The sequence below is a fragment of the Strix aluco genome, chromosome 3 (genome assembly GCF_031877795.1).
Source record: "Strix aluco isolate bStrAlu1 chromosome 3, bStrAlu1.hap1, whole genome shotgun sequence".
In the NCBI taxonomy this organism is placed as follows: Eukaryota; Metazoa; Chordata; class Aves; order Strigiformes; family Strigidae; genus Strix; species Strix aluco.
Window position 1 is genome coordinate 51,788,876 of NC_133933.1, and position 22,824 is coordinate 51,811,699.

Consider the following 22,824-nt stretch of genomic DNA (forward strand, 5'->3'; position numbering starts at 1 on the left):
GCATGATCCTGGTGAAATGCAAATGTGTGTCTCATTGCCATAAAAAATTCTTTTTACACTGAGATAATTCAAACATTTACAACAACTTGTTAAGCTCTCAGTAAGTGTTTGGTATTTTACTTCACCTAAATAAGTGAAAAGAAGCTAGGCCCCAGCCTTCAAAGGTAGTTTGGCTCTACCTCCTCCTGAAATGAATGGCATCTGGTCCCCTGAACAACTTTTATAATCCAGTTGGTCCACTGAAGTTATCTTTTAAGTTGTATTCACTTACTCCTCAGCTAAAACTACTACCAACTGCAGTATGTTTTACTTCTAAAGATTGAATCCAAACCATCTAAAAGCTTCGACCTTCGGGCTGTCTTTGGACATATGTAAATACAACAGACCAAATTCCTTTTGATATACAGAAAACACAGTACTGCAAATAAGATAAAAATTATCATATTACAGCCTGGATAATAAGGATAGTTTTAGATGTTTAAAAGTCAGTGCTGTAGTGATGTATTCTTTTCCTGTTATAGTGACACTATCAATACCTTTGTGATAGAATGTGAAACTATGTAACAAAGTTGTAATAAAAGCAGGTCTTAGGGTAATAAATCTGTTCTGAATCTAGTAAAAGGGGGTTTTTGGAACCCAAAGCAACAACGTGGGATTTACTGAGCATTTTCAGTGCTCATTTGCATTGCACTTGGTAGGGGAATGTTCCTTTTTGGAGGCTGAAAATATTTGGCAGCCCTAACACGTTCAGCAGCTCACACGTGGGGAAAGAATACAAAAATTCTGTAAAACGGCTAAGGACACATTTAACTGTTTGTAGACGGATATTTGTTTTGTCATATGTACTGTAAGGAAAGGGAAAAACCAGTTTCTGACTGTGAGTTAGAAGCCTAGGGCTCCACTTACAGCTCTTTCCTTAAGTTATTGTGTGACACCCATTAAATCATGTAGGAACCAATTAGCAAAACACTTAAACATGTGCTTAGCTTTAAACTCCAAGTCCTCCTGTTGAAACCACTGAACAAGCTTTTATGTATAAGCATTTTGTTGAGTAAAGATGAAGTGCGTAAACAGGTGGTGGCAAGATTTCCCTCTTTGACAAGATTACTGTAAAAGTATACCAGCTGGTACTTGTACAGCCCATGGCTATTTGTTCTGACAGAATGTGTTAGCATTTCTACCTGGATACATTTTATACCCGGAAATTATTTAAGGAAGGTTGGAAATAAACCACTTCTCCCTCTGAATCAAAGAACGGAAAAATAAGTACCTAATTATGATGCCCATTTTTTCTCTCTACTTATGCACCAGAACTTAAACCAAAGCATCAATAAAGCTTTGTCAAAAATAACTTCCTCTCTCATCATAGGTGAATTCACTGTCCCTTGTGCAATCTATTCCAGTATTCAAAATCTGCATTTAGCTGGAGTACTTACAACATGTTGTCTGAGGAACCATACAGGTCTCTCTCCGATTCACTACAAGCTCATTCAAAAAACTGAGTGGCTGAGTCACATGCTAATCTGAAGTCATCTCTTTCAGCTTTGGAACCCCGATACAGTGAATTATGAACATCAAACCTCACCACAGGAAAAAAACTGAAAAGTTCTTCATGCCTGCAGGACAGCATTTCAGAAAGCATGTTTATCAGTAACAGGTGAGCATCCAGGACTGCAGGATTAGACCTGAAGGACTATTCATCATATTTGTTCAACTAGATCCTTTTCAATTAGTGGGGATGCTTTTGTGGGAAAAGAAAAAAAAAGTTGATCAGGATTTCACCCTGCAGAACTCATGGAATTTGTCTTCTGGCATCATGCCACAGTAGCTTCAATTTTATCAGAAAAACAGTCAGAAAAATATATTCTATTATTCCACTTATCTAATGAGATTTCTTCTAATGTAGGATAGTTCAAGTCTTGCCCCAAGCTAAGATAAGCCAGAACATCAGTGACAAACTCCTAGGCAAAACCCAAGGATTATTTGGCGGAGATCCATCAAATCACAGTTCTTTCTGATAGTGCCAGACCAGAATCCTGCCATTCCCCAGTGATTTTCAGTAATGAATGTTACCTTGCACAGTGCTCACATGATCCAAAATGGAAGTCCCCTAGGGCTGGTGCAGAAGGGAAAAAAGCAATAACCCAAACAGTAGACAAAAAAAGGCAAAGGGAGGTGCATAAAAAAATGAGAAGTTAAGGACCTGCATAAAGGAATGAGCAGTTAAGGACCTGTGCTCGTGCCCGATGTGCCAGTCTGAAGCAAAACGCAATGAAAGGTAAAACACTACAGAAAACCTTTAGTATGAGAACTACTGTTACCTAAGTGTTAGGAAATCAGACTTTATTATCTCTCTGATTACCATTGCTCGCTTTCACCTTGTACTAGAAAAGCAGGTAGGTTGAGAAACATGAATGTAATTCCAATGTTTGCTTGTGTACATTGGCTAGGTGGGGAAAGCAGAGTGTGCGTTCATTCCTGTGAGCTTTTCCATCAGGAATCTTGGAAAGAAGAGGATGTTTACCTCTTCCAAGGTGGCCAGGGGAAAGTGAGCAGTGAGCATTTTCACAGTCGTGGAAAGAACAGAACCAAATCTGTCTTCTCAAAGGCCATCATCCTATATATAAGTCACTCAGCTTGAAACAATATGCTATCAATCCTTCATTCCTGTAACACCCACAGAGATGGAAAGAAGAGTTTTGATATGAGGTAGCTGGTTAAAAGCAATCACAATCAAATTTGTCTTTAAACTGTCCTTTTACTGACTTAAAAATTTCCACTGTAAAACATATACGTATAGGAATGTACAAATAGTAAACTGCACTATCTCAGAGATACCTTGTAGGTCTCTTAAACACTTTGCTGCCCTCTCTAACGGGAAACCCAGAGCAGCTTCCCAACAAGAGTTGTGCAAGAGCTGTTCAAAGTCTTGTGGCAAACGCACCATACAACTACATATAGAGATACAAAGACTAAGTCGTAATATAGTGGAGAGAATGAGTAAACTCAGTAGAATTTGAGGTTTTGTGAACTTCATTAGCTATTTTTTTAAATTCTTGAGGTTTCGCAAAACTGAAAACCAAATGTCTTAGGAACACAAAAAAGCCCTCTCCCTCCTAGCTTGGCTCAGTCTCCTGGACCCTGTGAGAAAGGGGAAGGCTCCTTGGCTCCCGCTACCCTGCAAGGCCAAGGCCAGCCAAGTTGGAAGGAGCTTCCATGGCAAAAGGAAAGGCAGCGATGCTTGCGTTGGCGTTTTCTGCTCTAGTGACAGATTGAGCCTTTTGAAGTCTTCTGAGTTCCGAAACGTCAACACCTTTTTCTACTGGAATTTCAAATTATGATGAGTAAAGTTGATGACTTCCTATGCTGTTTTTTCTTTATATTTCTTTGAGGGTTTTTTTGGGTGGTTTTTTTTTTTTTTTTTTTTTTTTTTGGTGTTAACGTTTGTGGTGTTTATCCACCTATACATTTGACAGGGCTCCATTTCTTGGATTCTGCAGGCAACTCAGCCAAATCCATGCCTCTTTGCATCAGCTACAGGATCCTTCCACAGATACTCCACAACCCCAGTTCAGGCCTCAGCAGCAGGGATCTTGGTCTCGTTTGACTTCTGAAACGTTTCTGCATGCCAGGGCATCCGCAGACCCACCGCAGGGATCCAGTCTCCTGCTCCACACGGAGCGTGGTGCCTGCAGCCGCTCTGGCTGCTCCTCAGCACGGTGACCCGCTAGTCCAAGGGTTGGGACTGGAGTCCTTGCTTGCAGAGATGCTTTCTAGTCCTCCCACCGAGGCTGGGAGCAGCCCAAGTGCGAGATTTCTTGTGTGCCACTCTCATTAGCCCGAGGCAAGGCTCCCTTCCCGAGGAGCAGCGCGCCTAAGCAAGGCCACTGCTCCTTCTTTGAAAGGGATCAAAGGGGACGGTGCCTCCTACGGGGCGAGCGGGACCGGGGTGCCGGGCTCGCTCCAGCGGCTGCTGGCTGACCTCCAGTCAGCCCCGTACAAACGGGGCGGGGGAGGTGACCGGGGCAACTCTCGCCTCTGGGCTGCTCTGTAACTTGGAAATAAAAAGGATAAACCCGAGAGGATTCAGGCCTCGGGAAGGCGGAGTTTCGCCGCAGCGGCGGCAGGAGCACCGAGCTCTCAGCCGGCGAGGTTTCGCGAAGCCCCCGGCCGGGCCGGAGGGGTCGGGGACGCGCTCCCCGCCCGCGGGGGTGCGGGCTCGGGAGGCCCTGGCGGCGGGTCCCGCCCGCGCTCGCCTCCCCGCTGCCGGGACCTGACGCCTCCTCCAGCGCTCATCCCCCCGCCAGACCCGGGGCGCGACGGCGCGCTCGGCCGCCGCTCTCTCCCGCCTCTCCGCGCCGCTCCGCTCCCGCGGGGGCGGCCCCGGCCGCCCAGCCCGCCTCCCGCACCGCCCCTGCGCCGCCGGCGGAGGGCGGCCGGGGCCGCGGGGCGGGGCGGGGGAGGGCCCAGGCCCGGGATGGCCTCGCAGGTAGGCGAGCGCCGGCCGCCCGGTGGGGAGGGGGCGGCGGGGGGGTTGTGTCACCGCCGCGGAGGCGCGAGCCGGGGGCGCGCCCCGCCGCCGCTGATTGACAGCGGGGCCCAGCCCGCAGCCCATAAAGGCGGCGGCGCGGGGCGCGGGGCCGCGGAGGGACTTGCGACGGCGGCAGGGCACCGCGCTCCGCTCCCACCGGCCTCCCCGGCACAGCCTCGGCGCGCCGTCGGCTCCCCCCATGCCAGGTGAGGCGCAAGGCGGGAAGGCGCCGTGCCCTGCTGTGAAGCCCCCCCGGGGGGCTGCCACCGCCCGGCGGGGCCGGGGGGCGACGGGGGCTGCTCGTCGTGGGCAGCCGCGAAGCCCCGGTCGGAGCTCGCCGTGGGCAGGCGGGTGGGCGCTGCCGTCTGCCGCGGGTGCTTCGGGTGGAAGGTGAAGAGAGCTGCCCCGGGGAGGGCCGGCCAGAGGCGGTGTGCCGCAGCCGTCGGTGTGCCGCAGCCGTCGGTGTGCCGCAGCCGTCGGTGTGCCGCAGCCGTCGGTGTGCCGCAGCCGTCGGTGGCCGTGCCCGCGCCCTACGGGCAGGGTCCTCTGGGGGAGGCGCTGGCTTTGAGAGGGGAGAGAGGCTTCCTGGCTGTAGCGGTGATACCTCCGGGTGACAGCTAGTGAGAGTTCCCTGTAGGAAACATAAAATATAGACAGTAAAAGGTGGCATCCCTGAGTCCTTACAAAAATGTGTGGAATTAGCAGTGTTGAAGCGGTGTGGCTGTATCCAGAGAAACGTATATCTACGTGTTCCAGTGAATGGCGTCTGCTCCATTCATTGTGAGTGCAGACACATCTGGAGATGCAATTATGTGGCTTATGACTGCATAGTGCTTCAGGGCAAAAACGGCATCACGTTAAAAGTCACTTCATCCAGCTGTGCTTGGGTACAGAGGATCATAAGAATGGGTAAATGATAGAGAGATAAATATAGAGACAGGAAAGAGAGAGGAATTTGCATGATGGCACTGACAAAGGTACTGAAAGGTACCCCTAGTACTCAGAACCAACATCTAGTGAGATGCCATTATCCTGCAAGGAATTTCAGCTGGACGTTGTGCTCCAAAGTAAAGATGCAACTGCTAATATGTGGTATCTTGTGTAGTGTCATGTGGTCCCTATGCCAGCTGCTGAAATATCATGGAAAAAATGATGGTGTATATTATCTGTATGTCTTTCCTTTTTATTATTAAGGACATTTGCATAAAAAGGAGCTTTATCGTCCAGAATTCCCCTTCCATTTGCCTGATGTCATATTTTACTTCTGGCATCGAAAATAACCCCAGAATAAGTATTACAAGAATCAGACAAGATAGAGATTCTGATTTTATATGTATAGTTGCTTATAATGAGAGTTCTGTTTATGGCATTTCACGAGGTAAATTAAAATATTTGTAGTTGATAAATATTCTTTCCCTAATGCTTACTACTTTTTGGTTTATTCATAGGAGTTATGCTGCAGAGGAGTGGGCTGTTGTGGCTTGCTGTCTTGATAACCCTGTGGGTTTCCTCAAATGCTCAGGGTAAGTTCTGACACTTCTTAACTAGATACAGAATAACTGCCAAAGCTAAAAGTTGGTGTAAAACATTGGCTTACCTAAGCTACAGTGGGCAAATTAATCATATATGTTCTTTTTAGAAGTGCCTGGAATAGTAGTTGCTGGGGGTATTTTCAGTAGATACATCTTACTACTGCTAAATGAAGATTCCCCAATAAATATCCAAAAATTGCTTTCTTTATAAATTATTGAACAAAATGTATATAACATCAGTAATACTTGCTATTATACTTTCCTCTGCAGTGGAAGCATATGGTGAAAGTAACATAAAGAGAATCACTGAGTGGAGTGAACATTTTAAAAAGACAGAGGTAGAGAAATAGACCTGTACAGACCAAATATAAGTAGAATGTAAATTGGCACAGTGCAGAACCCTCGTTTACATCTGACTTCTTAGCCTGAATCTTTAAAAAGCAAATATCTTGCTTCCTATTGTCACGTGGCCACATGGCTTCTCATAATTTGATTTTTATTAGCTGATAGTCAAAATACAGAAATTGGCTCAACCTCCTTATCCATTCATATATATTAAAAATATTTAACGGATGCGTTGTTACATGCATCCATGTGTAGACATATACATGACATACAGCATGTGTGTATATTTATATATACAAGTGTGTATTATGTAGTGCTATAAAAAATATAACCATATGTTTAGTTATATAATTGAACATACTTAGACCTACACACACAGAAGTAGAGAGTTGTCATGTAAATGAAAATGACAGGTGGAAAATATGATTCACTTGCATGCCAGTAGGAACAGTTCTGTTTGTGGAAGTAAAAAAGTATTTGGTTTACGCCGCTGATTCTTACTTCTGTCATATAATTGCAGTTGCTAAGTATAGTGTGCAGAGTTGTTTCTTACAAGAGACTTTTTATAGACGCATTGTCACACACTCTTAACTTTTTCAGATGGTGACAAGGAAGAGGAGACTACCTTTGATTTACTTCAAATCAGTAACATAAACCGAAAGACAGTTGGAGCAAAATTGTTTCGGGGTCCAGACCCCACTATCCCAGCGTATCGTTTCATTCGGTTTGACCATATACCTCCATGTAAACCAGAGAAATTAAAAAAGATTATCAGACTCATACGGCAGAATGAGGGCTTTATCCTTTCAGCCACCCTGAGACAGGACAGGCAATCTAGAGGCACTATCCTTGCTTTAGAGGGGCCTGGCATCAGTGAGAGGCAGTTTGAGATCATTTCCAATGGCCGGGCCAACACCCTGGACCTTATCTATTGGGTGGATGGCTTCCAGAACGTGATTTCCCTGGAAGATGTGGACCTTGCGGACTCACAGTGGAAGAACCTCACCGTGCAAATAACAGGGGAGAACTACAACCTCTATGTTGGCTGTGACCTTATTGACAGCTTCATCCTGGAGGAGCCTTTCTATGAGCAGCTGAAAGCAGAGAACAGCAGAATGTATGTGGCAAAAGGGTCCATTCGGGAGAATCATTTCAGGGTAGGTAACCTGGAGAAGCTTGGGTCTCTGGTGAAGTAAGAAAGTAACTGCAAGTAGGTTGAGAAGATGCAGTATATGCAGTTTTGTTCCCTCAGAGCCTTTTGGATTTGATGGGGTCACAGGTGTTCCCAAGCAGAATTTCTCCAGAGTGTGTTTTTATTCACTGATAGATCTGTGTTGTGTGAATTTGGGGTTCCTGAAAGCAAAGGACTGATAAAATAAAGTCTAAGTCCAGGAAAGGTGCACAAACGCACTTTATGGGCTTTCCTGTGGAAACATCCACTTTCTTTTCCAGATGTAAGACTGGATGTTGTATGTTTCTGGTGATTTGTAGAATTATTTGGAAATTTCTTGAACTATTTTTCCATTGAAAAATGTCTATTCAAGTCATAAGAGCCTGTTGATATTTTTAAATCTTATTTGGAAGAGGAAGGGGGAAATAAAAGAATTTATAATGAAGCTGAAGCATGTGGTGTTGGTCCATCCCCTAACAGAATATCTTGGTTTGCCATTCTGAATAACCTTTTATTTCAATTTAAAAAAAGAAAAAAATAAATTTGAAAAAAAAAATAGAAAAATGTTTCCATCAGTCCTGTAAACGAGATTTTTTTTGGAAAACATTTATTGTTTCTCTTTTCTTTAAAGTGAAGCAATTACAAACTTTCTGGTTTTCCTATAAAATGAAAATTACCTCCTGCCTCGTATAGTGATGTGATCTGGCCCCAGTGCTTTAAGGACGGCTTCTTTTCACTCACAGCTGAAATCAGACTTGAACTCATGGCTTCAAAAATTTCACAAAGCCCTTCCTTTCTCATCCTGCTGTGCCATCTAGTTGTCAGCCAGAGCATGACATGCTGGAGTGTGGTTCGGTGGATTGACCAGTTTTGGCAGGGAGGCCAGAAGTTCTTGCCCAGACCCTCTCCATTCCTACCTCCATGACTAAGTTTCTCCATCAGTTGTGCTCATATAACTGGTTCTGGAGCTGTACTGTTAAGTGGGTCACTGAAATAGTCTGATTTTAAAATATTTTTTTTCTTTGAGTCTTTAAGTGAAACAGATACCAGTCTGGTTTTATAGTGTTGTCTCAGGGTAGTGTCAGCACAATTGAGGATGCAGAAAAGTACGGTGCATGGAAATAACTGGCTAAGGATGGAAGTGCAATGGGCCAGGAACTCCAAAAGTTGGCTTTGACCTCATGATGAATGTCTCGTTGAACTACAGTCTAAACTGGCTATGAAAATGGAGATTTGAGCTCATACCTGATTAAGAACTTCTGTTATGACTAATTTCAGAAGATACCTCATTTTGTTGCATATAGTATTGAAATTGTACATAACAAAACTATAAACACTTTTTTTTCAGTGTTTAGTGCCTTGTAGATTGTTTTTTATATATTTTTTATGGCTGAATCCAGTCAGTAGCATGAGATTGAGACAGATCTGTTATTAGTTACTCCCAAATTAATGTAACTGTTTTTAATTATTTTTTTTATTATTATTACAGGGTCTTTTGCAAAATATTCAGTTAATCTTTGATACTTCAATAGAGGATGTGCTGCGTAAAAAAGGATGCCAGAGAAGCCAGTCAAGTAAGGCTTTTTTAGGTCATTAATACTGTTCAGTTCACTGTGAATATGAGAAATGTCAATGGTGACATATTTTCCTAAAACCATGCAACAGATCCCTTTGAAATGAAAATGAAAATTAGTTGCTCTTTGGTGGTAATAGGAACATATTTTTTAGCTATCTTGAGATACCATTTCTACTCTCTAGCCTACTATTTTAGTTCTTATTCCTTAGGTTTATAACTCTGAGCCTCTGTTTTTGAGTTGTTAAGTTGTCTAGAAGTAGAAGGAAAATATCTACGAAAATATCTACATTGCTTCATGAGATGTCTGTGATTCTTTGAACTTCTGAATTCTGCTTCTGACTCTCAACGGGCCCATGAACAAGTCTGCAAGACTTCAAGACACTGAATTCCTCAGCAATAATTTTTTTGACTGAAAGAGGCTTTGGGTTTGAATCCCGAAGCATTGTTAATCAAAACAACCTAGGGAAAATAAGAAAAAAACCTGAAGAGATATGGAAGGCATGTGTGTGACAGGCTGACATGTTCTTATTAGTCCGGTTCATGCTGACCTCACCAGGAGGGAGCCCTCTGTGTGTGGGAATATATTGGAGTCATCATGAAAGAGTTATGAAAATTTGTCAAACATGCACTGAGGTTTTGTACTCGAGCTCACAGGAGGTGCTGGCTATTTTACTTTCCAGTGTTTGTAACTGGCAAGAGCTCAGGCAAGAATCAGAGACAACTGAGTCCATCAGAGGAATGGGGTGGGTGCACAAGGCAGTCAGAACTTCAGGGTTTTATTAGAAATTCCTGCCATCTGAAATGCCATTATTTCTGTCACTTTGCTAAAACATACGACACAGAGCAAATCAGTTAAGCTGACTGTACTCAACTTTTTTCCTTGTTTATGCAAAACCCAGAAATTAATCAGTGGTGGGTCTTGACTTCTTCAAAGGGGGCCAGAATATTGAGATTTTGTAATGAAAAGTCTCTTTAACATATATAAATGTGTGTATATACATATGTATGTATGTATATATCTATATAGGGGTCTATATATATGTATATGCACAAAAAATTTAACTGAGCTTACTAGTCTGTTTTTAAATCTTGATAAAGCATATTGGTTGGTTATTTCATACATTCCAGAGGTGTGCCCTGGTGCAGGACCTCAGACAGAAACGTGACGATGTGTTAGAGTCATATGGGATGAGCTGGAAGGAAAGTGGTCTTAGATGGCACAGGCAAGAAGATAAGCCCTCATTTGTTCGTTGTCATCTCTCCCAGCCAGGCTGTTTTCTGTACTCAGAAACTATTGAGAAACTACTCAGAACTGCTGATTACTGGTTTTCAACTTTGTTAGTGGAAGAAAATGCTTGAGGAGAAGAACTGCTGTGGGAAAATAGAACGTGTATTTAGGTCTAATTGTAATCTGAATAAAAGAGAAGGTTAGTTTCAGAAAGGATACAGTTCAGCCATCCTGCTTCACTTGCCAGTGGATACAAAATTCCCAGAAGTCAAGGTGGAACCTTAAGGGCACATTCAGTAGTCAGAGTCAAAACAGTCTCGGTCAAGAGGATGGGATCCCTAGGTGTAGATGAATTGAACCGGCGAAACCAATGAAGAATAGTGTCTCCAATATTTTTTATATTATTATTGGTTGATTACCACAAAGGGAAATAGTGTTACCAAATGTTTTGAAATATCACCAAGTAGAAATGGGATGTTACTGTATTTCTACTATGAAGAGGAAGCTGATGGAAGCCTAAAGGGATAATTGAGTTCTGCATGCTGATACATACCTTCAGAGGAATTCTTATATCCTTCAGCTGTTGCAGCTATAATCAACAGATAATATTTCCTTAATGTATTTTTTATCACATCTGTCAACTCCCACATTTTCAGGTCTGATAAAATATACAGATTTTTTTTTGTTTGTTTTATCCTTCCTGGGAAGTATTTAGCAAATAGTTCAATTCACAGTGTTTTTACTTTTACTTTGCAAGACCAAGAGAAAACTACAAGATGGAAATTACTTGTGCCACAACTGAAGACGCTGTGGCTTGAGGCCATCAAAATTACTTGAGAGGCTTGTTACATGCATGGCTGATTTTCTAACATTGCCTATCCATCTTAATTACCACAGTTGAAAAGCCATGGGCGATATGTTACTGACCACAAGGTACATGTTTTCTCATTTTGATGGCTCACTCATTGAGCTGAGGTGCAGGCACTAAGATGCCATATTTACGTGTGAGTGTCCTATAACAACATGGCAGATGTTACCAATGAAGTGCCCTCAGCTTTGAGGACACAAAAAGCCTGCTGCTTTTTCAAAAGCAGGACTTGTGTTTTCCTACTGTATTTTTAATCCTAGTATGAGAATGTGAGGTATGGTGAAATGGTAGCTTGGGATTGCTGTTAGATTGAGGCTAGGAAAGTATTTCTGTAGTGTGGTGTCTGTAAATACTTTAGGCAGGGTTTACACACAGCGCTGGGTAGGAGAGATGACAAAAACATGCCTAAATAGGCACATCAATAAAATCCCTTCAGCTAGATCAACAGAATGACATTTGCATATGTGAAAGGATGCACATTCTGCTTTTCTGGTTTCTCATTTTAAAGATAATCATGTGGTCCTTAGGAAATTAGCAGGAAGCCAGCAGCAGAGAACTGATTTCCCAGTGATCCCCAGGCATCTTCTTTCAGTCACTGCCAAGTACCAGTAGGAAGTGTGGATTTAGTTCTTCTAACATAGTTTTGGTTTATGTTTCCTGCTGAGATTGCAGCTTTATTAATGTCCTCAGAATGTTCCGGTCAAGGCACACTCCATGTTGGCTTGAAAAATATGAAATTAATGACCTGAGAAGTGCTATGGGGGAATCTGAGAAACCTAGTGTTTCAATGCGGTAGGAAAATTGCATTCTTTCCAGGGAATCAAAAAGCAGCTGAAGTAAACAGTTATGACACAGAGTTCTGATCTGCTATGTGGTATATTGGTTTTCTTCCATCCTGTAAGTGAAGCTGGACAATTACTTCAACTCTGGAATACTGCGAACAATTTTTTGTAGACCTTGGCTAGCAGCAGATACTTCATAGCTAATTTAAAAGCACATCAAGCTAATAATTTTAAGTATGGTTGAGAAGTAATTATTTAATATCATCTTATGGGTTGGTTCTTTGCTCTTTTTTTTAGCCTTCTAAATGAATGAAGAATATTTTGCTCCCATTTTGTTGCTTGTACATTTAAATATGCCATTTTACTTTGTATAGTCAAGCATCAAATTAAGCTCTCAAAATTCTTGAAGCATTGCCACCTCCTGTGACTTCTGTGACTTGACGCATATGTTTTATGGCACATGTTCCTGTGCTGATTTATTCTTTTTAAATTGCTGTACCCTTTGCTTCTCCTTTCTGTTTGGTAACCTTAAGTTATTACAACATTACTAAATCTGGTAAACAAGTCTTTTAAAAAGACAGGGCAGTATGGATTTCTGTATAGCTGACACCAAATTTGAGAGTACAATGAAGTCCTTAGAGAAAGCTTACATGGAATCCATAAGATATTTACCTGGTGGAGACTTAAATCCTAAACGGAACACAGACTGTTTTATTTAGTTATCTATGTTCTTTTTTTATTAATTGCTGCTGATGCTTTCTGTTATATTCTTTTTCAAAAATTTGCTATAGACAGGGAGGTCTTTTAAACTGATATTAGAAAATGTCCAGTTCTCTCTGTATAATGCATGCAAAGTTCTGTTTTAATTGTGATCTGCCTGATGGATAAGTGTTTGGAGTGACAAATCAAATATTCAGCCTGATCTTAGCTTGACTTCCATTTCACTTCAAAATTAAACTATCATTATAACAGCTCCTCTGAGTTTAATACCAGGCAGTGCAACATAGAGCAGAGCAGAGTCTGGTATAAATTGTATAATGGTTTGAATTTGATCCAAGTAACCATGGAATTTATGGGCAGAGCAAGGACAATGACGTTCTGCAAGAAAACTTTCTCCTGCTTTTTCTCTGTATCAAAAAAATGTGAGGATCATGAACAAATCTGAAACCTTTCATGGCTCTGAGTGGATAAAATGGCTTTGCTTTTTTGATACTGTGTCCTTCTGTTATACCTTCTTCATAAATTAATGTTGCAGTGCCAACAATGTTTTAAAGTGAGGGCTGTGTGAGACACAGCTTGGCTCTTAATTTTGCATAGGGAAAACCTATAATTGGAACCAGCTGACATCTAACCCCTCTCTTTTATTCATGGGTATAATCTAGTGTGAAGCTGTGCTAAAATAGATATGTTTAAACCCTACCCATGGGTGCCAATCTGTGATTTCAGCAGGAGTCTGTAATCTGTGGAAGAACTTTGTATATACCACTCTTCTCTTTCCCTCTCTTGCTACCAGCCGAAGTGAACACCATCAATGAGAGCACTGAAATCCTTCACTTGAGCCCTGCTGTCACAACTGAGTACGTGGGTGAGAAACCAGAGAAAGCTGAGTTCTGTGACCGCTCCTGTGAAGAGCTGGGAACGATGTTCACAGAGCTCACCGGCCTGCGCATTGTGGTGAACAACTTAGCTGATAACCTCCAAAAAGTGGTAGGTAGCTGTAAGTCTGAAGAACTGAAAGAGGTCTGCCGTGCAGTTAGTAGGGATTGCTGTATTACATGTGTATACCTGTTGGTATATCTATATAATGTAGAGGTGACCTACATTTTCAAAGGGACTAGTTAGGTAGTTCTTGAGTATAACACTTTAATGAAGACTTGGTTTTCACAGATTGGGTTTAAAAGAGCACACACATGCACTCATACATAGTGGAAATCAATTCTCTTAAAGGTTACTGCAGCTTTGGTAATCAAAAGCTAATGAACCCAACCTTGCCTGTGTACTATTTAAGTGTTGTTGCCATGCTTATACCATTTATGAATACACCAGCAAGTGGCTACACAGAGTACCTAAACTGTACGTAAATGTATGGGGTTCTCATAGTTGAAGTATGATGGTGACATTTTACTGTAGGCTTCCTCTCTTCTTATTCTGAATCAGTGAATTCTTTCTGAAGCAAGTTTATTACTATGCCATATGTCTCAGGACTAAAATCTTCCCATCTAAAGATGAGCGGTACTAGAGGAAAGCAAAACTGCTATAAACAGATTTCTCTTAGTATTGTGTGACTATGTTTGTACTATTATCTGAAGAGTTGCTATGTAGTATTGTGGTACCTGAGATCATCATCTTTATGTACGTAAATATGTAAAAAATTTATTTTTTTAAATGGAAGAATTAAATCCAGTAGTGTATCAGGTTTGTTTATTTAAAACAGTATGCTTACAAAGTACACAATTTGTTTTCATTTCCTTCATCTTCTAGTCTGAAGAGAACCAGATTATGTGGGAATTGATTGGACCTAACAAAACATTAAAGAACCAGTCAGTTTGCTGGCAGGATGGCCGTGTCTTTGCAGATAATGAAAGCTGGATTGTAGATAGCTGCACCAAGTGTATCTGCCAGGTAAGGTTTTGGAAACATTCTCTTCTCTGCAGAAATGGATAGTGTGTTTAATCCAGACCAACTGTCCAGGTCAGGTCATGTTTAGTCAGAGCTTGCCCTAGACTTTCTGATATTTATAAAAAGTAGACCCCATGTCCATGACGGTTAGATAAAATCAATGAATTTCCACACATGAAACTTCCCCAGATGTGCACCTTTATTTATCTGTGTATGTGAGCAGAAGTCTGTAAGTTGATTTCTTTGCCTGTAGGATTCTAAAATTGTGTGCCATCAAATCACCTGCCCAGCAGTCTCCTGTGCCGATCCATCTTTTGTTGAAGGTGAATGCTGTCCAGTCTGCTCTCACTGTGAGTATTTGGCCAAAGAGAAGGATACTCTGGCAACATTTAAAATCACTACTAGTGTGTTGGAAAGATCAAAACAAGTAAGAGGTCAAGGCAGGTAAGGTCAGATATAAAACTTGTATGTATACAAAGATCATATGAAAGAACTTGTCTGCTTGAGGTTACCTTATGGAGGAGTTGGTCTCTCTTCAGTGATTATACTGGTTCCTTAGAAGTAAGCTGAAAACTTACCTAGCTAACTTGGACACTGAAGGTTAGATGCATGCTCCTCCCCGGTTGTGTGTTCCAGGGCTGGACATTCTGATTTTCGTTGGTTTGCCATACCACTGTGCACTAATGTTTTTTCATACTGCCTGGTTAAAGCAGACTAACATAGGTTAGGATGTCTTCTTGGCTCCTTGTGGAGGATGTTTAAGTTCCAGATCAAAAGCTTCATGCAGTTTGATGCAATACTTATTAAGAATGTAAGTTATTTTTCCTCCCTGTTATTGTCATTCTGTTACTCTGTTTATTTCTTCTGTCATATACCCTCTTTTGGTGTAATGCTTTACTTTTGAATCTTGACAATGTTTCACATTTAAGACAGCATTGTAGACTGTGAACTAGGCTTTGGAATGACAATGTTTTAATAATTTCACTGATTAAGTGACTTCAGTGTGGGTTCAGTACATTTCCCTTTGTACTAGACAAGTCTGTTGCAGAAGAAAATGTTTGCTTAGATGTTCTAAATAAAATTGCATTGGAATATACTCAGAGGTTTTTTTCCTATTTAGAGCATAGGGAATATTGTTACAATGTGCTCTTGATAATGTTCACCGTTATGTTGTGTTCAGAGGTGGGGCCACATCTCATCTTGCTGACTATATTCTGAAGTCAAAGGCAGTTGGGACTTCAGTTTTTGGCTCAGTCCATTCTAGAAATAAGATGTTGTTCTTCCTCCAAAGGTCACTGCCTCGTGCAAACACACTGCACTCAAGTTCATGAAGATCCAGGATTCTTATCTGGGCTAATGCCTCATTACATTAAACCATAATTCCCTAGCTTCAGTGGCATCTTGGGAAAGCAAAATTAGAAAAAGAGAGATCTAAAGGACAAAGTACATGTTCTACAGAAAAAGAGAAGTCAATAATCTTCTAAATAGGATAAGAGTGACTTTCAGTGCTAAGCACTTTTTCTTACCTGTTGCTCTGCAGCTGATGACAGTGAGGAGGGCTGGTCACCATGGTCAGACTGGACGAAGTGCTCAGTTACCTGTGGCTCTGGGACTCAGATGCGAGGAAGGTCGTGTGATGTCACCAGGAGTGCTTGTACAGGCCCACACATCCAGACGAGGATGTGCAGCTTTAAGAAATGCGACCATCGCAGTAAGTAATAAAATTTCTGGTTTTTAAAGCTTCTGTGGACATCTCCAAGTGAAAACAAGCTTATTCTAGATTTTCTATGAAGTCTCACTAATCAGGACAGTATATATTGGAATATTTGTATACATATAATTAAAGTAACTATCATTAGATTTCTTGTAATCTTCCCCCTTTCAAATATTTCTCCTTTTCCTGACAATTTAATAGGTATGTGCATTCTGGGCTCAGATCTGTTAAACAAAAAGATTTTGCGTGATCTTTTCTTTAATGTTATGAACTTGAGTCTCTTGTTTGAAATCAGTTTGGAGACAACACTCAGTTCATAATCATGATACATGGGGCCACGTTTTGATCTTTCATTCATTCACGATTATTGACCCATTCCATTAGCTTAGTAGTGTTTAGAAATACAGTTAAGGCACTTAGAAGGATCATACTCTTGTCTACAGAGCTGTAAGTTAATACTATTGCAGGTAGCTGCTATATCCAGGCTACTGTAGTACGTAAGGCTATTGCTGAAGCTTCTAGATGTCCAAATGTACATTTTAAATAAGTGTTTGTTTCATTGGAACAACTTTCTTGTTAAGTAAAGTATCTAACATCCATGTTAGTCATATGTTGCTGACAGATTCTTAAGAAAGCTGTACTTGAATGCCTGTGCTGACATTCTAGGCTTTGTAAGTGACAGTGGTAGGAAAGGGATGGGACATTCTGCAAATGTAATGACAGGCTTATTAGAAGGTTAACTTCACAAGTGAGTTTGTATTACTGCTGCAGGTGGGCTATTTCCTTGAGTTTTGCTCTTTTCTCTGACAGTACGTCAAGATGGTGGCTGGAGTCACTGGTCTCCCTGGTCTTCCTGTTCAGTTACCTGTGGAGTAGGAAATATCACCCGCATCCGCCTCTGCAATTCCCCTATCCCCCAGATGGGTGGGAAAAACTGTGTGGGAAATGGGCGTGAAACAGAGAAGTGTGAGAAGGCTCCATGTCCAGGTATGTCTCTGGTCTTGAATCCAAGGTGATGCCATAATATTCCAGCTGAATTTCTTTTCTTTATTCAGATCTAAATTACAGTGAGTTTCTGTGATGGAAAATATAATTTGTAGCTCAGGGGCGAAATAACACACAAGGATGCTTTTAAAATGAGGACAACAATGCAGTTGGAGGTTTTTGTAAACTTCCCAAGTTATGACTTGGCTTTAAACATTAAGAGTTTGATAAAATTTCATTTTATAACTTAGTGATATATCTCTGCATATCAAAAATATGAACACTTTCTAAGAGGAAGTTGATCCTGTATATGTTAGGAATAGACATACAGTCGCCTGATAGTCAGGTTTCTTTGAAAGTATGCATACATATTTTACACATATTCAACAGATTTAATTATTATTATAATTATTTATCCCTCATCTACACTTTTAAACCTTTTTAGAGACCATTCAGCCCACTCACTTTCACTTACCTTACATATAAATTTTACTGACTTCTTTCCCTTTGTATATCTTTCTTCATTCCCTCTGTTCAGCCTTTCCTTTCTACTTATGGGATATGAGCTTGAAACTGATGTCAGGCTTCTAACCCAATAGTACTTAAATAACTGTACGCACTTCATCTGATTTTTGATCTACCGGTGCATTCAAAGTTAGTGAAAAGGTTATTTATTTAAGGACACACACCATTGTCCTTCCTTTTTTTTTTTTCAATACCAAGATCAAACACGGAGTTTGGTTCGAAGATGTTAATTTTTCAAGAAAATTCAGGATTGATGACAACAGGATCAGTAGAGTTGTACCAATATAAAATGTGCAGAAGAATCATTGAAATAAGTTATTTATACTGAGGCAAGCAATTCTGTTGAGGATACACTGATGAATGAATTGCGAAACAAGAATAATAGCTGCAGCCTTGCTGAGCATAGTGTTGCCATAAAAAAAGCCACAGAGCTCAGGTTTGGCTCAGCAGAAATTTGTATCCTGTGGTCACACCCTGCTTTCTGTACAAAATGAAAGCTTCGTAGGGAGCTTTGAAGGCATTGTACTTGCTCTGATCAACTTAAATGGAAATATACCATGCCAGTGAGCACGGCATGTTGTTTTGAATTACTAGCCAAAAAATGCCTATAAAGCAGTTGGGTATTTTTTATTTGTTTGTTTCTGAAATATTGCTATCTTAGTGTGAGGCTTTGCCAGCATCTTTCTTCCTGTGTGTGTAGTGAGAATCTGTCTCCAGTCAGGGATCTGAAGAAAGGCTTTTGTCATTGGCACCAAATGTTGTCCCCAGTATACATCCTGTGATGCTCTTCTCTTCTACATATCCTAGTGAATGGCCACTGGGGTCCTTGGTCTCCATGGTCTGCCTGCACTGTTACCTGTGGAGGAGGAATTCGTGAGAGGTCTCGCCTCTGTAACAGTCCAGAGCCACAGTATGGAGGAAAGCCATGTGTGGGAGATACCAAGCAACATGATATGTGCAATAAGAAGGATTGCCCAATTGGTTGGTATTTAGTCATTCTTTATTCAGTCTGAGTCATTATTATTGCTGTTATTTCTTTAATGGGTAATTATGAATTGACTCTACAGAAGTCTCCTAATTATACCTTTGTTTCAGGAAAGCACATTTAACTATTTTGGGTGCTGTTTAGATCAGTGGGATTTTATATATATTCTTAATACTGAGTTCTCCTGAACAAGGATATGTTTCTTAAACTGGGCTTCAATATGCTGTAATGTATTCAAATGGATGTAGCAATCTGTAATATTTTCATACTAAATCAGTAGTATATTAAACCCTAATTATAAGGGTTTTTATAAGAGTCTGTTGCATCAGATGTGATTTAAGCTAGTGAACGGAGAATACCTGTTTCTTAAATGAAGTTTTATATGCCTTTTATGTTCCTAACTTAATTTATTATGTGTCTTTTCCAGATGGGTGTTTGTCAAATCCTTGCTTTCCTGGAGCAGAATGCAACAGTTATCCAGATGGGTCTTGGTCATGTGGGCCATGCCCAGCAGGTTACCTTGGCAATGGTACTGTCTGTGAGGATCTTGATGAGGTATCGACTTTGTTTCCATTAACATCAGGAACTCACTGTGAAATTTTCATTATCTGAGAATTAGACAGCCATCTAACTGGTTTCTCCTTTCCTTCTTTTCCTACAGTGTATAGCTGTGTCAGATGTTTGCTTTAAAGTGAATCAAGTCCATCGCTGTGTAAACACAAATCCAGGCTTCCACTGCTTGCCGTGTCCTCCACGCTATAAAGGAAGTCAACCCTATGGGGTAGGGCTGGAAGTTGCCAAGACAGAGAAACAAGTAAGTGGTGTCGAAGAGAATTTGAATTGGCTTTGAAACTGAATAATTCGACCTGAAAATACCTGTGAATGAAAGCGTGTGATAAACTTGGGTACCGAACAAAGATAACTTGAAATAGATATCTGCTGTTCCAGGGTATTTTTGTTTTGAGTAACAAAACGCTGAATTTGGGCTTGGGTTTTTTTAAGGATTTTATTTTCTCTAGGCACCTGTACAGTTGCACCAAATGAGTTTAAGATGCCAGGAGCAAGCATTCCCCTGCTTTGCATTACTGTCTCTCAGACATATATACCTACTCTGGGGACTTGAAACTGAAGAATCAAGATTGTTCTCTCCATAAATATAATGCTGTTAATGTGGGTGTCATCAGACATATGTCTGAAGTTCTCACTCCCTAAATTCCATTGAGCCAACACCTATCAGTGATGAAGGACAGAAGGAAGTGGAAGTGATATTGAAGACTACGGTTTGATAGACAAAACAAAAACATTAAAATGGATGTCATGGGATGCCTTCTCTTTGTTGATATTGAATCAATCTGTGTTTGGTTTGACATGTGAAGTCTAAATGTAAAACATCTGTATAAGATTCTCAGATGTTGTCAATGAAAATAAGCAAAGTGATAAGAAAGAGGTAACAAAAGCTTGAGGGAAACGTGAGAATTCATTAGTGTCTCTTTGATTTAAGAAAATAAGATAGTCCTTGCATACTGACAGGCAGAACACTAAAGGAAAGAGGTGTGTACAGTCTACTTTCTGTTGCAGTTAATTTCTAGGGATTAATGACTTCTGGAAACAAGCAGATAGAGTTCTGAAAATGTTGAACACTTTAATTGCTTTTTGAATAATATCCAATTTTTCCTGTGGTTTGTTTTAATTATTTTAATTGTACACATTGTCTGGAGTTGTCATACTCTCTGTCAGTTTACTTACTAAGCACAATTAAAACAAAGTTCCTGTCTTTAGGTATCTAAATAACTGGCCTGATTTTGACGAAGTTGAGGCACACACAGCTGGCTGTGAATGTTATCAGGTTTCAGTGAATACACTCTTATCTGTTACAGGTCTGTGAACCTGAGAATCCATGCAAGGACAAGACCCACAGCTGCCATAAGTCTGCAGAGTGCATCTATCTGGGCCATTTCAGTGATCCTATGTACAAATGTGAATGTAGGACAGGTTATGCTGGTGATGGACGCATCTGTGGTGAGGATTCAGATTTGGATGGCTGGCCTAATAATAACTTGGTCTGTGCTGCTAATGCAACATATCACTGTGTGAAGGTAAGCAAAAAAGGTTGATAAAAATGCCATAACCAAACTTTCTGTCTTTTTTCCTAAATAGTTGTGAATAACACTTTTCAGCATCAAGCTGGTGGTTGATTTCATTAAACTTTGACTGTTACAGCGTGCTCATTTCGTAGATGTTGTGAAATGTGTAATCACTTAGCACTAAATGCAGTAAGGAATCCTCAGAATGAATTCCAGAGTCCCCTGCTTTGGATTTCTTCCTACTCAGAATACATGGAAGGTTGGGATGCTTATGAATAGAGTTAGCACACTGAGCAGGAGTTGCCTAAAGCATGGGTGTGGAGCATGCAGTTAGTGAGAACTAAATAGGAATCTCTGGGTGCAGGTGAGTATGAAATCCTTCCTGCAAGGCTTGTAACAAGACACTGACAGCAAGGTAAGGTCTACAGTTTCAAATTCTTTCTTGAACTACCCCTTCCTTTTAAAGAGTTAAGTAGGTCACATGGTGAAAACTGGATTCAGAGCCTGAGATAATTTTTGGCAATAGGAACCTAAGAGGAATGAATACGAGTAATTACACAGAGGAGTTCTCCTTATTGCAAAAGCTCAGTGGGAGGAGATGGGAGATTCAGCCTCTCTTACCCTTCAGAGATGTGGAGTCCCAGCTTTCACCCTCCTGAGGAGAATAACCTACCTGCCACCATTGGCTCTAGACCTGGCAGGGGACTGTTCTCCACTCTTGCTGCTGCAACCATGCCATTGTAGTGAAAAATGAAACATTATACACCGAGGAGAAAATAAGCATCAGAGAGCCTAAAAATGGTGGTATGTAGGTTTAGCAGTGGATGCCCACCATAGTATGTTCCCTAGAACCTGGTTCTGTACTCATCTGAAGCAGTAAGTGATCCTTAGCTCCATGGCTTGAGTTTCCTTCCAGTGGAAATTGCTCAGAAATGGTGAGCCTGCTTGGATGTCTCACCCTGATGCAGTTACACTGCTGTGCAAAACCAGGCTGAAAGTTGTTCCAGGTCCATCAGTTTAACAATGGCCCAAATAGCTGAGGGGTGAAGGCACCCCCAACAGGTAATTCCCTGGATGCCAGTTCTGAGTGGTGGCCTCACTGATGGTTGAATGACAGGCACAATACAGAGGGGCATACACTGTTTGAAGCAGCAAATTAAGCAACTGGGGTGAGCTTTATCTGAGCAGAAGGCATAAGCACATGCCCAGTTTCAAATGCCTGTCCATGGGACCACAGACAACACTGGATTGCCTATATGCTTTCACTAGGCAGGTGCTCAAGTATTTTGTTGAATTAATCATGGCTACAAGGGCAATGCTTTCTCTTCTGAGGTGTTTAGGTTTATTTTTTTTTTCCTTTAGAACTGAAACATTTTGGTTTCTCCTTCTCCATGTTACAATGATCGACCTCTAAACTCTCATGAAGTTCTAGCACAATAACTTCTACTTAAAAAATGAGGAAAGACATGCAAAAATGACTTGAGTTCTAGACCACTGTAGATAAAAAAATCAAATACAGATCGAGAGACTGGGAAAGTTTGAAATCAGGCTGTTTGAGAGAATCAGAAGTCACTCAGGTGTAATCCACTTGAAGTTGTGAATCTGGGCTTTATCAGCAGAAGTTTCAGACATTGATGGAAATTTGAGCCTCAGATGTTGATTTTTCTCACCATAGCTCATGTCTGTTCATTGTGGATCCAGCCAATTCAGCGATTGCAGTTCATACATTCTTTTTTGGTTACTGTGATCAGAATCTGCAACATGTTGACTCAAGATGTAATGCAAATGATTAGTTTTCATTAAACCCAACATGCTGAACCCATTCAGAAAACACTGTTTCCAAAAGTTGATTCATGGTTTCTATAATATATGTGTTGATG

General features: G+C 41.0%; 1 protein-coding gene across 1 annotated transcript in view; it reads left to right on the forward strand.

Annotated features, from left to right (window-relative positions):
* Positions 1-1,568: 1,568 nt before the first annotated feature.
* THBS2 (thrombospondin 2) overlaps positions 1,569-22,824 on the forward strand; it is a 37,773-nt gene continuing 16,517 nt past the window's right edge. The window contains exons 1-13 of the mRNA XM_074818560.1: positions 1,569-1,657; positions 5,980-6,054; positions 7,009-7,565; positions 9,069-9,153; positions 13,547-13,740; positions 14,515-14,655; positions 14,906-15,002; positions 16,193-16,363; positions 17,177-17,353; positions 18,683-18,856; positions 19,288-19,415; positions 19,522-19,674; positions 20,738-20,956. Of these exons, the coding sequence (XP_074674661.1) occupies positions 5,985-6,054; positions 7,009-7,565; positions 9,069-9,153; positions 13,547-13,740; positions 14,515-14,655; positions 14,906-15,002; positions 16,193-16,363; positions 17,177-17,353; positions 18,683-18,856; positions 19,288-19,415; positions 19,522-19,674; positions 20,738-20,956 (2,166 nt within the window). The 5' untranslated portion in view covers positions 1,569-1,657; positions 5,980-5,984. The remainder of the gene's footprint in view (positions 1,658-5,979; positions 6,055-7,008; positions 7,566-9,068; positions 9,154-13,546; positions 13,741-14,514; positions 14,656-14,905; positions 15,003-16,192; positions 16,364-17,176; positions 17,354-18,682; positions 18,857-19,287; positions 19,416-19,521; positions 19,675-20,737; positions 20,957-22,824) is intronic.